The sequence below is a fragment of the Typopeltis vanoorti genome, chromosome 19 (genome assembly GCF_054136105.1).
Source record: "Typopeltis vanoorti isolate ZY-2024b chromosome 19, IOZ_Tvanoo_1.0, whole genome shotgun sequence".
Taxonomy (NCBI): Eukaryota; Metazoa; Arthropoda; class Arachnida; order Uropygi; family Thelyphonidae; genus Typopeltis; species Typopeltis vanoorti.
In genome coordinates this window covers 47,664,674-47,679,413 of record NC_143567.1, presented here as the reverse complement: position 1 = coordinate 47,679,413, position 14,740 = coordinate 47,664,674, and the positions used below count along the sequence as shown (strand labels likewise).

Below are 14,740 nucleotides of genomic sequence, written 5' to 3'. Positions count from 1 at the left end.
GTCTCCTTTCTTTGAAGATTGGTATTTTTAGGCTCATTTGCCAGTCATTTGGGTTTTTTTTTCCCCTTAAATACTGTATTTAGAATATCATAATACTTTTGCTAATTGTTTCCTCTCCATACTTCATTTTATTTTAGCTGATTTTCTTTTTAGTTCTTTAAAGGGTTTGTTCAATATCTTCGTTATTTCGAAAGTTATCTTCTTCATGAACATCTTTTAAAAAATATTATCTTTATTCTTTTCTGCATATAGATTTTGAAAATATTTTCATTTATCCAATCCAATATTTGTTAATTTTATACTTTCAAGTTTGTATTATTTTCTAGGCTCTTCTTTGAGTACCATAAAAAATCTTATCCTAATTTTTTCTATTTGTTTGTTGGCATAGTTATTTCAGTATTCCTGTTTAATTTTCTTTATCTTGTTAACTTTATTTCATATGTTAACTTTATAACATATAGTTTTATATTCTTCACTCAATGAGGTATTTGATTGGTCTTATAGATATCGATGAAATATGGTTTTCTTTGCTAAACTTTTCACTTTTTTGTGGCATCCATTATTTATTAATTTTTGTGCTAATTGTTTTTTCTTCTAATGTTTCTTTTGCTGCTTATGCATAATGTCCTTCAAGGGTATATATTTTTCTTCTACTGTTTGTTTGCTCTTTTTGGTACTAGGAGTAATTCTGCATTTTGTTTATCCCTGTATATATTATGCTCAGATGCAATTTTTGTTGTAAGCACAATGATAACTGTGACAGTTATCATTGTGCTTACACATTATCAGTATCAGCTTCTTTTGTATATCATATAATGCATATGAGATATAGTAAGTTTTATTAAGTTTTCATTTCTCTCTCTCTCTCTCTCTCTCTCTTTCTCTTTCTGTTCTTGTGCAGTATAATAAATTAATGATTTCCATGGGTGGAAACTCCTTAAATAAATTTTTGCTTCACTTATAATATTAGCAGATTCATTGTATGTACATTGCCAGTTCAATAATAATGTTAATTTCTTGGAGCTAATATGAACCAATTTAGAAGTTAATAAAATCACTAGTTACAATTCAGGTATATGCTTCATAGCATATCAAGTATATAGATAGCTGGTCTGTTTTCCATAGAAAGGAAGAGATCATAGAACTCTTTTGCATTTATATAAATTCCTTGAGTTTTCAAACTGTAATTAGAGACCAAAGAGATAAATATGCAAGATAAATGCTTTATAAGGTGATACCCCTTTTCACTACTTGTATATGAAAAATATATGACTTCTGTATTACTTCAACCTTATCCCTTCTGGGTCTGGCTCCCACTGATGAGACCTCATTTAAGGTCAAAACTGGTCTGGATAGTGGCCCTTCCCATAATGCATAGTATTATACACACCCAAGATATGTGCTTTGCATTATCCGATAGTAAGGCAAATGATGTGAAGTCATTAGCTCTATATACAAGTAGCCCAATCACGAAGATATTCATGTGCAAACTTTGTTTGCTTGACTCGGATAAAGGATTAAACTAAGAATGCAATTTCTTGGCTTCTTTAATTTATAAATGCTTTATACATTTTCCAATTCTGAATTATGGGAACTTGAGGTGTTACAGTTCTTATCTGCCACAAGTGTTCACTAAAAAAATTCAGTAGGAATTTTATTATTCATATTAGTCACACACAGGGGTGTGCCGGCCATCACCAGGATAGTAAAGGCACCAAAGAGGAGGAAATACTTTAAAAAAACCCTTTTTTTTTTTTAAAGTGATTTTTTTTTATTGGAGGGAGGGGATAGGGATGCCAACTAAAGTTTTGCACACATTTGCCGGACACTATTGGGTATAGGGGCGCCAACTAAAGTTTTGCACACATGCGCCGGACACTACTGGCACGCCCCTGGTCACACACACATTTAGTATGTAATGATATCGGAACTTTATCCCGCTTGTTACAGCTTCTTTTTTTATGGCTAGCAGGAGCATGGCTTATGTACATAATGGACCAGAGTACCATCATACATAATGATTTTATACACATAAATGCATATCAGTATTTTTGGAAAGATAACAAAAATTATATTATCACTGGTTTAATTATGAGTGCTGTTTCCTATATTTTACAAAAGTCAAATTACTATCTTCAGGGAACAGTATATATATGTAAATACACACACATGATCACTGCAGGAGTACGACTGTTTTGTCTGCAGGAAATCCATGCATGGGTAGATGCATTTACCAGTATTTATTACTGCTTCTTCTAACAGTATAGCATTACAAAAACTTGATTAAAGTTAATAGGATAGAATTGATTTACTCTTAATATTGGTCTCATTCTGAGCTTAATCACATAACTTTCTTGACCACTCCATCGTTTATTCATGTATGAATAGGGAAATATATACAGAAATATTCATGTAACAACAACTCATGGAGATAAACTATTAAATGAAAGTGAGCCAAGTTGCTCTATTTTGTGCCAAATGATAAACGTCTGATGGTTCCTGAGTCTCATCTTAAAAGAAGTTTGCTTATCTATTGTCAAAACTGTTGTCTTTTTTTTCCTCTTCTTGTGTCCATTAGTTGGCTTGTAAAGAGCAAGAGCACTGACATCTACCTTTACCTACTTACATCTACATTAGGGGTCATTCATCAGGAATGACAATATTAGGAATGTGATCTTGCTATGTGTATCCTATTAATGATCATGTATGGTGTCCTAAAGCTATTGATGATATTAACTGCTCATTGAGCTGTGATGTATGTTTCCACGTATTTGAACTATATATAAATATCACTTGACTTGTGGTTTGTAGAGATGAATTTTGGTATTTGTGGTGATGAGATTCATCATCATCATCTTCCTTATACCCTCTTTTACCTTGCGGTGTCGAGGGTCCATTGATCATCGGACCTTACTCCGTTTACAGGATAAGGTGGTCAGCCTTATGCCCCGGTGTATCCTATGGCCTGTAGTGTTGAGTTCTCAAGGCCAGTTTGCCTGCTTTGCGGGATGAAAAACCCAGAATAAACTGGGGAAAACCCTGCTGTCCACGCCCAAGACTGGCTAACTTGACTATGGCTGAGGAAGATCCTTCAGCTCCTCACGTCTCCGACGGGTATCGAACCTAGGACACTCCTTCCCCAGGCATATGGTTGCGAAGCGCATAGCCACTAGGCTAACCTGTGATGAGATTGGATCTCCTAATATTAGTTAGGCTTTTATGGAATTGAAGAGGGCTTTTTTTTAGTCAGAGTAGGAACCAAAGTACTGAAAATTATTTATTATAAGAGCTCATTTAGTCTAATATTTCCTTCTATTCTGTTCTTTAAAACTTTAGTTTTACTGCTATTGACTGCCATCCCTTTGGTGCCACATTTTTGCATAAATTATCTATATGGTTTGGGATCTGAATGTTTATCCACCATAAATAGCAGGGTTTTTTCTCCCACATGCAGACAAATCGGCTCTTCAGAACACACGCAATTTACAGACAAAAAAAATACTAGTTGTGGTGGAGGTGAGCGGTAGATGGCATTGATGGAGATGATTCGTAGTAGAGGTTTGGTGTAGTGGTTGAGACAGTTGTAGGTGTCCTCCCGCGATGAGTCTTCAGACTCCTTGGAGGTATCAGGAATAATAATAAATCTGCAAAGCAGAGACCACATGTGGATTTGTCCTGCAGAATCTTTGAGAGTTATTTTGTACCCATTTCCTATGTGTTTGAATACATAATCAAGGGTAATAATAAAGGATGTGGTGGTGCTAAAGAATCTCCTTGAAGACTCCACTGGAAATAGTAAAGCTCTGTCTGTTGATTGAATCAAAGGTTTTTGAAAAATCTATGAAGTTTAAGATTAAAAGAAGGTTTTATTTCCTGCTTCTTCTAAGGCATTGGTGTGCTGAAACACATTGCTTCTGTGTTTAAAAAGCCTACTTGATTTTTAAGCAGAGGTGTTGCATATGGTTCAGATTTGGAAGCATCCTGTTACAGATTTTCAGTATGATAAGAAGTAGTGAATTCTTATGTAAATTTCTGAGTTGTTTAGATTACCTTTTTTTTTATATTGATATGAAGCCTTCTCTCCACTGTGATGGAATGTTGGATGTAGTTAGAATATATTACAATATTTAACTGTTGTTTCAAAGCTCTTTTCCTCCATATTTAATAGCCTATGATATTATACCATCCAATTCATGTGTGTTTTTTTTTAGTGCAATTTGATATTTTTGCACTGTAAACTCATTACACATAATTTTCTGCAAAGCATCTGTAGTGAAATTTACTGATGAATTATTCAAAGATTTTTCAAAGTAGTTCTTCCCCACTAAATGGTTCGTTTTTGCTTCAGGTATCTTGCCGTTATAGCTTTTATTCCTTACCAGAACAAAAAATATTAATACCCTATGTTCACAATTCCTCTGTTTGTGAACTTCTGAAAAGGTGTTAACAACACCACAAACACTTTTATCAACAAAGATGTTTTATTAACGCTTATATTTCGCTGATTTTCAACTCGGCATCATCAGAGCACAACACACATGTAAACGCGACAGTGAGTGAGTGAAACAATATAATTGCAAAAGACAAAAGATCTAAAGTCCTATTTTTGGCACCCTCTAAAGAGAGAGAAAAAAAAAAACAGCAGTTATCCAGGAGTTTTTCTTAGGATAACTGTCTCCCAAATTTCTCCCAAAAAATCAGTGAACATCCGCCTGGAAGAACATGAAAGATATATTTGCTACTATTACTATGGCAAGTCGGGACTGGCAGACCATGCTTTGGACCCTCCTTCATACAGGATTAGATGGAGGAAAACGAATGTGCTATTTAGGAGTCATTATAGATCTGAAAGATTATTTTTTGAGTCAGCAATGGCTTTGAAGAATTCTCCCAACCTTAACAAATATGGTTGCATTAATTTGCCAAAAATTTGGGAGACGGTTATCCTAAGAAAAACTCCTGGATAACTGCTGTTTTTTTTTTCTTCCATTAGAGGGTGCCAAAAATAAGACTTTAGCTCTTTTGTCTTTTGCAATTATATTGTTTCACTCACTCACTGTCACGTTTACATGTGTGTTGTGCTCTGATGATGCCGAGTTGAAAATCAGTGAAATATAAGCGTTAATAAAACATCTTTCTTGATAAAAGTATTTGTGGTGTTGTTAATACTGTGAAAAATAAGTCATGAATAACCATCAACACCTAAGCTTATCTGTTAGATTCTGAAAAGGTGGTAAAAATCTTTAAAAAAATATAATCCGGTGACTCCCTTTAGACCTTGTAAAAATTAGTATCCATTATCTGCTAAATCTCATCTAGGGTATGAAGAATCTTTATAATGATGTTTCATCTAAAGCTCAGTCAGCCAGTCTTATATGGATCATATGATGGGGGACACGGTGTTTCCGCTCAAACTCAGGTAAGTTTTCATTTCACAGAACACAAATTAAGATATAATGCACTGGCTTAGCCTTGGTTGCTCTAGCCAAAATCCTAAATAATAATCATATTTTCTTGGTATTTTTATCAAGTGCCCTGCAAGTGTAATCTTGCTTATTATGGCCATATTGCCAGAGCAGCCAACATGTAAATTTCTGAATATAAGGACTACATTTGCTCCTACAACTATTGACCACTTAGATCTTGCAGATCATGCTTTGGATACCTGTCACAGAATCTTTAAGAAATTTTTAAAAAAGGTACCTTACTTCAACAGAGTAAATATAGCCAATTATGCTCACTGGATGTATGGCTTATTTTAGCACTTCAGACTTTGCTTCGTTTCCTCACTTCAGTTTCACTCATTCACGTAGTTCTTACATGTACTTATCTTTACTTGTATATTTATCCTAGAAGGTGCCAATTTAATAAAATATAATTGGCAAAAGTATAAATTAAAAATGCCAAGAAACTTTATTCTTGTTTACTCCTTTATCCCAGTATAAGCAAACAAAGTTTGCACTTGAAGTTTCTTCACAACTGGGCTTCTTGTTTGTGTATAGGGACTAAAGGATTAAACAAGAATATAATTTCTTGGTATTTTTAATTAAATTTATACCAAAGTGAAAAAAACTTTCAATATATAATTGTTAAAATATAGTGATAACTGAAATATAACTATTTTATATCATTTGTTGTGTCCATCTTGTGATTAAGATTATACACGCTGGTTACTGCTCCTTTCCAAAAATACTAAGGAGTAGTAACCAGTGTGTGTGATCCTAATCACAAGATGGACACAAATACAATATGATTACAAAGCTGTTTATAAAGCTTTCGACAATTTTTGGAAAATAGGCATATTAAATTACTCTTAATAAAATTGGTTCAGCAAGTTTCTAGAATTCTTATCAGTAAAATTATCTTTAATTAATATATAGTTGACTCTATAGAAAATACTGCTATAGTGAATAACAAACTACCAGAAAGTCCTGGTCCAAATCCCATTAGTGCTATGCTAAATTAGATTCACTTATCACACCCCTGTAATAAACTATTCTTTGTATACAAGTTTTGTGTATACAACCCTACAAGTTTTATTTAATGAGAGTTAACTGTATTTTTTTTTTATTTCTTATCTCTAGTGGTAGTATATTATAGGTGTTTCTTGTATTAGTATAAAAAAAAATCTGTCTTACACAGCAGTTACAATTTTACACACTTCAGAAGTGCTTAGAGATGTTATATTATTTTAATATTATGCTTAAAAGCATATTTATTTAAAATATGACGGTACCTTTTATACACAATTTTAAAGTTATTAGCACACACTGGGCTGACCCTGCCTATATTTTTAACATTTGCAAAGAAGAATATAGCTGTTAAAACAGGCAAAGGTGACTTTGCCTGTTTTAAGTTGTGTACAAATGGTATCTGAATGTTTAAAATAAATATTACATCTATGTCAGGCATATTATATTTATATATTAAATATATAATATTAAAATATCGTTCTGATTGAAATGAAATAATATTTTGGAAATTATAGCTTACTCTTCCAAAGGATGGAAATGGCGAAGTTGATCTGAATAATTTAGCTGTCCGTATTCTTTCTGCAGATTATCAGGCAACAGGGTAAGTTTTGAAATAATTTATTTTGCAATAAAAATTTTGGATCTAGTATAATACCAAGATATAAAAGCCTAAAAGGCTTCAATTTGGCATTATTACTAATATATAATAAAGATATTAAATATCCATAATTTTAAAACCAAACGAATGAACCATACATTTTGAATTTTACTAGAGTTTGAGAATAACCCTTCGGCATAAGCATTTCCATGGCTTGCTCACTCCTTCCCTATGTCATTCCTACAGATCTGATGATATTATCAATCCACCATGATTTAGGTTGCCGTCGGGGTCGTTTTTCCTCTCATGGAATCCAATCCAGTACTTCTTTTGTCCATCGTTGATCTTGACTTTGAGCAATGTGTCCAGCCCATTGCCACATCAGATGTTTCACTCTTTCTATGATGTCAGAGACTTTGGTTTGATTTCTTATCCACATGTTCCTTTTATTATCCAGTCTTACAATAGCAAGCATGCTTCTTTCCATACTAAATTATGTTGTTCTTAATTTTTGAATTTTCTTTGCATTTAGTGTCCATGTTTCACAGCCATATGCCAATATAGGAAGAATACGTTGGTTAAAAACTTTTCTTTTCAGGCATAATGGTAGTTGGCTTTTGAATATTGAATGTAATTTTCCAAATGCTTTTCACCCAAGCATCGTGCGTCTTTTCATTTCGTCCATGATATTTTGTTCCATTGATATCTGTTGTCATAAGTATATGTAATAATCTACTTGTTTAATTTCATCATTATTGATTTTTATTATTTCTGGTTGGACATAGCTATTGAACGTAACTTGGGTGTTCTTTAGGTTTATCTTTAGTCCAGCTGTTTTGCTAGCAATTTGGAGTTCTTGGATACAAGTCTGTAATTCATGTGCAGTTAAAGTAAAGATAACTATGTCATCTGCAAAGCATAAATGGCTTAAATATCTTCAATTTATCTTCAGACAGATCTTTCCTTTCCCAATCAAGAAGTTTGAATATTTCTTCTAGGCATGCTGTGAATAATTTCGGAGATATTGTATTTCCCTGTCTTATACCTCTCTGTATTTCCACAGTAGAGATGTTTCCAATGAAATGACTTGCTGTTGTGGCATTGGTGTATGCTGATTTGATGGTCTTGATGTATGGCTCCTCCACTTGTTGGTTTCATAATGCTTTAAGTATTGCACAAGTTTTCACTGAATCAAAGGCTTTCTCATAATCAATAAAACAGACACAATGGTAACTGATATTCATTACACCATTCAATAATCTGTTACATAACTTGAATATGATTCATTGTACTAAAGCCACTTTGAAAGCCTGCCTGTTCATTTGGTAGTACTATGTCCAGAGTTGTACAAAGCATATGAACTAAGATCTGAAAACGCATTGTCTCTCTCTGTCTGTCTGTATATGTAACAGATCCAGTGGCATAGCTGGCTGGGGGGGGTGCAGAGGGGCTTTTCCCTAGGCAGCACTTTTCACGTGAGACAGTTTTATTTTTCGACGATTCTTCTATTTATGTTAATTTAGTAATTTTATTACTTAATAATTAGTTTTCAACAACTATGCTTACAACTAAAATAAACATAAATGTAGTGTTTTAATTTCTTTTCCCTATGTCGTTTTGACTTTTTGTAATATTTTTGGTGTGTATTGAGAGGGGCAGCAAAAGCTCTAGCTACGCCACTGAACCGATCCATAAACAAGTTTTAAGATTTACTTTGATACCCATCAACATGGTGGATGGCTGATATGCATGTTCAGTAATCCTTGCAGCATCAGGAATAAAGGTGATGAATTCTTAGTATTCGTAAATGCAAAATTCATTGACATTAGTGAGACCTGGTTGACAGAACATGATATCCTAGCAGAAATAAAATGTAACCGTGTATTCTTGGAGGGCAGACAGGATAGCAAGAGTGGTGGAGTATTGCTAATGATGACGGATTGTACCATTAATTGTGGCTAAGACATTTATGTTGAATGATATTAATGTGTGGAATTTAGTGTGATATAGCATGTATTTAATGTATGCATTGCCAAAAATGAATGGTTTGTGGTATGAGAACAAGAATGGAAAGAATGATTGTCAGAAATGTTTGATGAACGAAGGCAATAAATGCAAGTCATGTTGGGAGTGGAAGAATGAAGTTACTGATATTAAGGATAAAAGGCAAGATTGTGAAATGTTATGGAGAATGTGGAGGAAGTAGTGAATGATAGCGCATAAAATACGAATGAGAGTTTGAAAGTAATAATTGGAATGAGATGCCAGTGCAGAAAGAAATTGCACACTTATGCAGACTCCTTCATAGGATAAAATGTGAGCTGGAGAAATGATTGGCATGTGGTTAAAGCAGGAGGGAGAAAGAATTTTAAAAAAATGAATGGGAAAGCATAAAAGTGCAGGAAACTAGGTGAAAAGAGAAAGTATTGTATGGGGATTCGATAAGAGGTCTACGTAATTAGAAAGTGACAAAAGCATGTTTCCCATGTGCAAAACATAAAGGATGTTGGTGAAGCTGTAAGTTTGCAGAAGAAAGAAATTGTTGAGTTTTGGCAAGCACAAATGATTTGAAAGGCAAAAATACACAATGAGTGAGGATATGAGAGAGTTATTGGAAGAAGCAAAAATAAAGAGTAAGAAAGTAAAGATTGAGCCTACTACCTTACTATGATGGGACAGAATTGCCAAGAAGGGTGATTGTCGTTGAGAAGATATTGTGTGTAAATAATTGTGTTCAGTTCATAGATGTGTGGAGTGAATTTGGTGGACAAAAGGACCTGTATATGCCTGATGGCCTGCATTTGAATGGTTTTTAGATGCATGGAGATAGTGTTGTTCAGTGAGAGTTTAGAAGTGCAAAACCAGGGAAACTAGAGAAGTTAAGGATGAAAGCAATCAAGTGTGTGTGTGTGTGTGTGTGTGTGTGTGTGTGTGTGTGTAGAAATTCATTGGGACAAATAAGAGTGACTGGCAGGAAATAACCAAATCTATAACTACCAGAAAATCTAGGAACTCTTCCTCCAATCAAGGCAAGTGACCATGCAATCTTGTCCTGGAAGGTTGCTCAACATGTAGAATTTTCGGTCAAGAAAGAGTTTATGTGGAACTACAAAGCTGGCGATTATGACAGGCTTAGGAGCAATTTGGAGCAGTGCCATGAAGCTACACGGAATGAATGTTATTAGTCTATGAGGAATGGGCAAGAATTGTTTGATTGAGGCAGTATCAGAGTGCATACAGATCGTCAGGAGGTTAAACCTAGTAGGGATTAAGTGAATGATTAGCAATATAAAGCAAGATTTGAAAAAAAAAAAAAACATTGTGGAATGAATATAAACAAACAAGTGATCAGCATGGTCATGAGCAATATAAAGCACAAGCAAGAAGTATGGTAAGTAAGGCTAAATCAGATTTAGCTAAGCAAACCAAAGTAAATCCAAAAGACTTTTTTGGATTTACTTTGGTAAATCCAAAAAGTTACTGACATTGCAGACTGATGTGAGGATTGAAGCAGATGAACTGGAGATACTTGATGTGTTGAAAAATATCAACAGTGTGAATTTTGCAGTGGGCCTAGATGGTGTGTCAGCTCATGAGCAACGAGAATGCACAAGTGTACTGGCAGTACATCTGATGAAGTTGTTTAATCTAAGTCTCAGCTCTGGCAAGGTTCCAAGGGAGTGAAAAGAGAGTAAGATAGTGCCATTACATAAAGATAGCTTCAAGACAGAAATAAATTACAGACCATTTAGTATCCCTGGGGTAGTGGTAAAAGTATTGGAAAAATTGGTTAAAAGTGAAATTCGGGAATGGGTGGATAGGAATGTGATTTTCTATCGGGGGCAGCATGACTTTGTAAAAGGTAGGTCCTGCCTCAATAATTTATTCACATTTTATAATAAGGTGACAGGGAATTGGATAAAGGAAATGACTAACACTATGATACTGCTGAACTTTGCAAATGAATTTGGCAGATCTGACAGAATACTACATAGAAAATTATTACATAAGGTGAAGCAAATGGGATTGGATGTGAGATTGGTGGCATGGGTAGGGGGTGACTGATAGACATCAGAGGATGGCATATGGCTCTGTACTCTAGGACTATTACTCTTTAATTTATACATTAATGTTATAGCAGAAGTTTTGAGAGAGATATTCAGTTGTTTGCCAATGATGAAAAACTTTGGTGTGCAATAGTTGATAAAGGTGATATAGATATCTTGCATGATGACGTAAACAAATTGACAGTGTGGGCAAAGAACAATGGTTGTCAATTTAATGTTTTAAAATGTAAGATAATGTACTTCGGGGTGAAACGGTTACATGCTTTGTATCATATTAATGATACTGCATTACAAGTGATTGATGAGGCTAGGGATCTGGTGGTAATGGTGGATAAGAAATTTGAAATTCAGAGCACATATTGCAGCAGTTGACAAAATAGCTCAGAGGATTACTTGGATGTTGAAGAACACATTGACAAGTAAAGATAGAGAGGTTATTATGCCTGTTTATAAGGCTATAATTCTGCCAGATGTTGACTTTTATGTACAGATTTGGCCACCTACATTTCTAGGAGACTGAGAGGTGGTGGAGAGGATTCAGAAATGAGTGACTAAGCTCATGACAGGTCTGTGGAATGTTCCCTATGAGGATAGGAAGGTGTGTGGGTTGTAGAGTTCAGGCAGAGAAGAGGGGATATGATAAAAACTTAAGTTACTGAAGGAATTCTATAAGATTGACACAGAAATTTTTCAATACATGACGAGCAGGGGGAAAAACAATGGATCACACTCTTAGATAACTTCACATATGGAAGTTGTCTAAGAGTGTAGCTAGTAAGGGTGTGCAGACTAGGTTCTTTACTTGGAGAGTGGTGAATGAGTGTAATTGATTGCCAGATGGTTATCAGTGCCTCTACAGTGAAAGGAGATGTATGGTAGGTATTGTGTTAATGGATAGTGTGGGTCTCCTGTGATGAATTGCTTTTGACTCTGTGGAGTGCCTGGATAATTAATAATACAGGTTGGCATTGAAAGCCAAAAATGGGGGGGAATAGGGAGAGAGTTGAAGTTTATGGACCATATTTCTAAGTGCTTGCATCATGTTGGATGAATTCCGTGTTAAAAAGAATGTCAACTTGTAGGAATAAGGAAATTATTCTCATGTCTTTGTTAAGCTACATCTGGATTGTACTTGGTGATAGTTACCTGGATACGATGGAGAGACAGTCAATGATTCATTGGAGGGTATCCAAAACGATATCCACCCTGTGGAATTGTACTTGAGAAGACAGATTAAAGAAATATGCTCTTCAGAGTTTGAGAAATAGATACATGATAGGAGATATGATAGACATAAACAAATTGATAAAGAAATCTTATAATAGAAATAAAATTATTTTGCAACTTACAGTAGGTGGGAAAAGAATTCAGGCTCATTTTCAGATACTGAGTTGGGGTAGGGTTAGGAAGTATGTGAGATTCAGGTTCTTTTCATGGCATATGGTTTTGGAATGGGCTACATTTGATATTATGCATCATAAATATATATATGTACAGGATGATCATAATTAAACTTATATTCACAGCCTTATTGTATGCCCACATAGAACCCAGTCTGGCAGATTGCCAAGAATAGTCAATTCATGCTGAAGGAGAAAGAAATGATGAATATACAAATTGGTCACCAACATGAGAAATCACATGGTTCATACGTAAAATTTTCCAACTGTTATACAAGCAAAATAGTTACCACTTTAAAAACTATAATGTTCATAAAAGAAAAGTTAATTTTCCAACGTGAAATAATAAACAACTCATCCCACAAGACCGATTGCTTACCCTATTATCGGAATGGATTCTCCTCCTTCTGACATGTGTTGAAGGGTCTTGCATCTGTGGGCATACAGTATGTGGCTCACTCACTCACTCACACAATGTCGCTAAATTTACTAGGGAGACTAATGAAGACATGGGAAGGATTCCAGGGAAAAAAATTTTAGTTCAAAAAGTTGTTGATAGGAGAAATATGGGGCTGTACAATGTTAAAAAACAAAACAAAAAATAAAATAAATAAATAAAAAAAAACCTTAAAATGGACAGACAAATGAATAACAAAAACTAAACTGAAATGAAATGAAAGATTACCTTTATGTGTTGCACTTCTGATGACATAGCAGTAAAATATTAATGTTCAATATTAATTTAATTAGCACAGTAATTATGGCATTATGGTTACTAGAGCATAAGTGTTGTTACAAACCTGTTGCACAACTTTTGAGTGCATTGAGTTCACCCATGTGAAAAAAAGGACCTGGTTCAATGTGGGAACCATTCTCATGGACCAGAAATTGCATCCTGTACACAGCAGAAGGCAACATGTCTGAAGGAACGTTTATCACATTCTATGATATGTTGGCCTTTAGGACTGCTAAGCTCGAGACACTGCTATGATAGATGTTGGCCTTCAGGTAACCCCCACAACAAAAAATGGAGTAATATCAGGGGAGCGAGATGGCCATGCAACTAGAACGAAGCAACTAATCACTCTTTCTTCTGTGAAGTGATGTTATAGAAGATGCTGTACTGGTGGGGAGGTTCTCCATCTTGCATAAAAAAAAGGTCGCATCCAGACTTCGTTGTTGCTTAAGTTGCAGAATAACAAAACTGTTCAGCATATTGCAATATTTCTGTGTGAAACAGGTTATTGGTCCTGTTTAAGTAATGTCTGCAAAAAAGAATGGCCCTATTATAAAATCTGCTGTAAAGTCACACCAAACAGTAATTTTTGGTTGATGTAATAGGAGTTCCTGGAGCACATGGGATGATTCGGAAAAGTCCAAATTTTTGACAGTTTTTTTAGGTTGCAGTCCCATTCAGATAAAAATGCGGCTCATCTCCCCACAGAATTTTCCAGCGACTAGCATTGTCGACTCTGTCAATCTGTCGACCAGCTTCTCTGTCACAATGTCATGAATGGCTGAACATGAAATTCCAAGAATTCAAAAGAAAGTTCCATACTTATGAAATGATCGGTCCTCACAAATTTTTGTGTTCACCCTTTCCGTCAAATCGTCTGTCACCATTCTTGGCCAACCACTGTGCTCTTCATCATTAACATTTTTGTGCCCTTCTTTAAAAAAATGACACCATTGCCTAACCTTACTGTCACTCATTGCATTAGGCTCAGAAATCTTACATAGTTGTCAGTGAATTTCTGCAGCACCAAGTAGTATCAAACTACTGAATCTCGCATCTAGCTGGATTTTTTGGTGGTAAATTCTGAAGGGACCTTACTTTCTAGATATGCCTCATTTATTTTACATTTGCTTGAAATTGTTAAGCTGCATTTGACACACATATAACAGAAGAAGCCTGTGTTCTCTTGCTAGCTTACCTGTTTTGCTGGAGTGGGGGGGGGTGGAACTATTTCCACAAGAGGCTGAACTAAAACCAACTCATTTTCAATTGAAAAAGTCCTTATAAGTACAGGAAGGTTTCATTTTATGTTTCCTTTATTTATGGAGATTCAAATTAATGAATATTTCAAAATCAACACTTAAAAAATATTTAAAACAAAAAAACATCTTCCTTAACTATTAAAAAAAAAAAAAAAAACAGAAAATCGCTTGCTATTGAGAAAAAAATATGGAAAGTGATTTGAC

General features: G+C 34.7%; 1 protein-coding gene across 2 annotated transcripts in view; it reads left to right on the top strand.

Moving 5' to 3' along the window:
* LOC150096071 (uncharacterized) overlaps window positions 1–14,740 on the top strand; it is a 229,974-nt gene that overhangs the window by 11,978 nt on the left and 203,256 nt on the right. For both annotated transcript variants that reach the window (XM_090409310.1, XM_090409309.1), the window contains exon 3: window positions 6,989–7,074. In XM_090409310.1, the coding sequence (XP_090265436.1) occupies window positions 6,989–7,074 (86 nt within the window). The remainder of the gene's footprint in view (window positions 1–6,988; window positions 7,075–14,740) is intronic.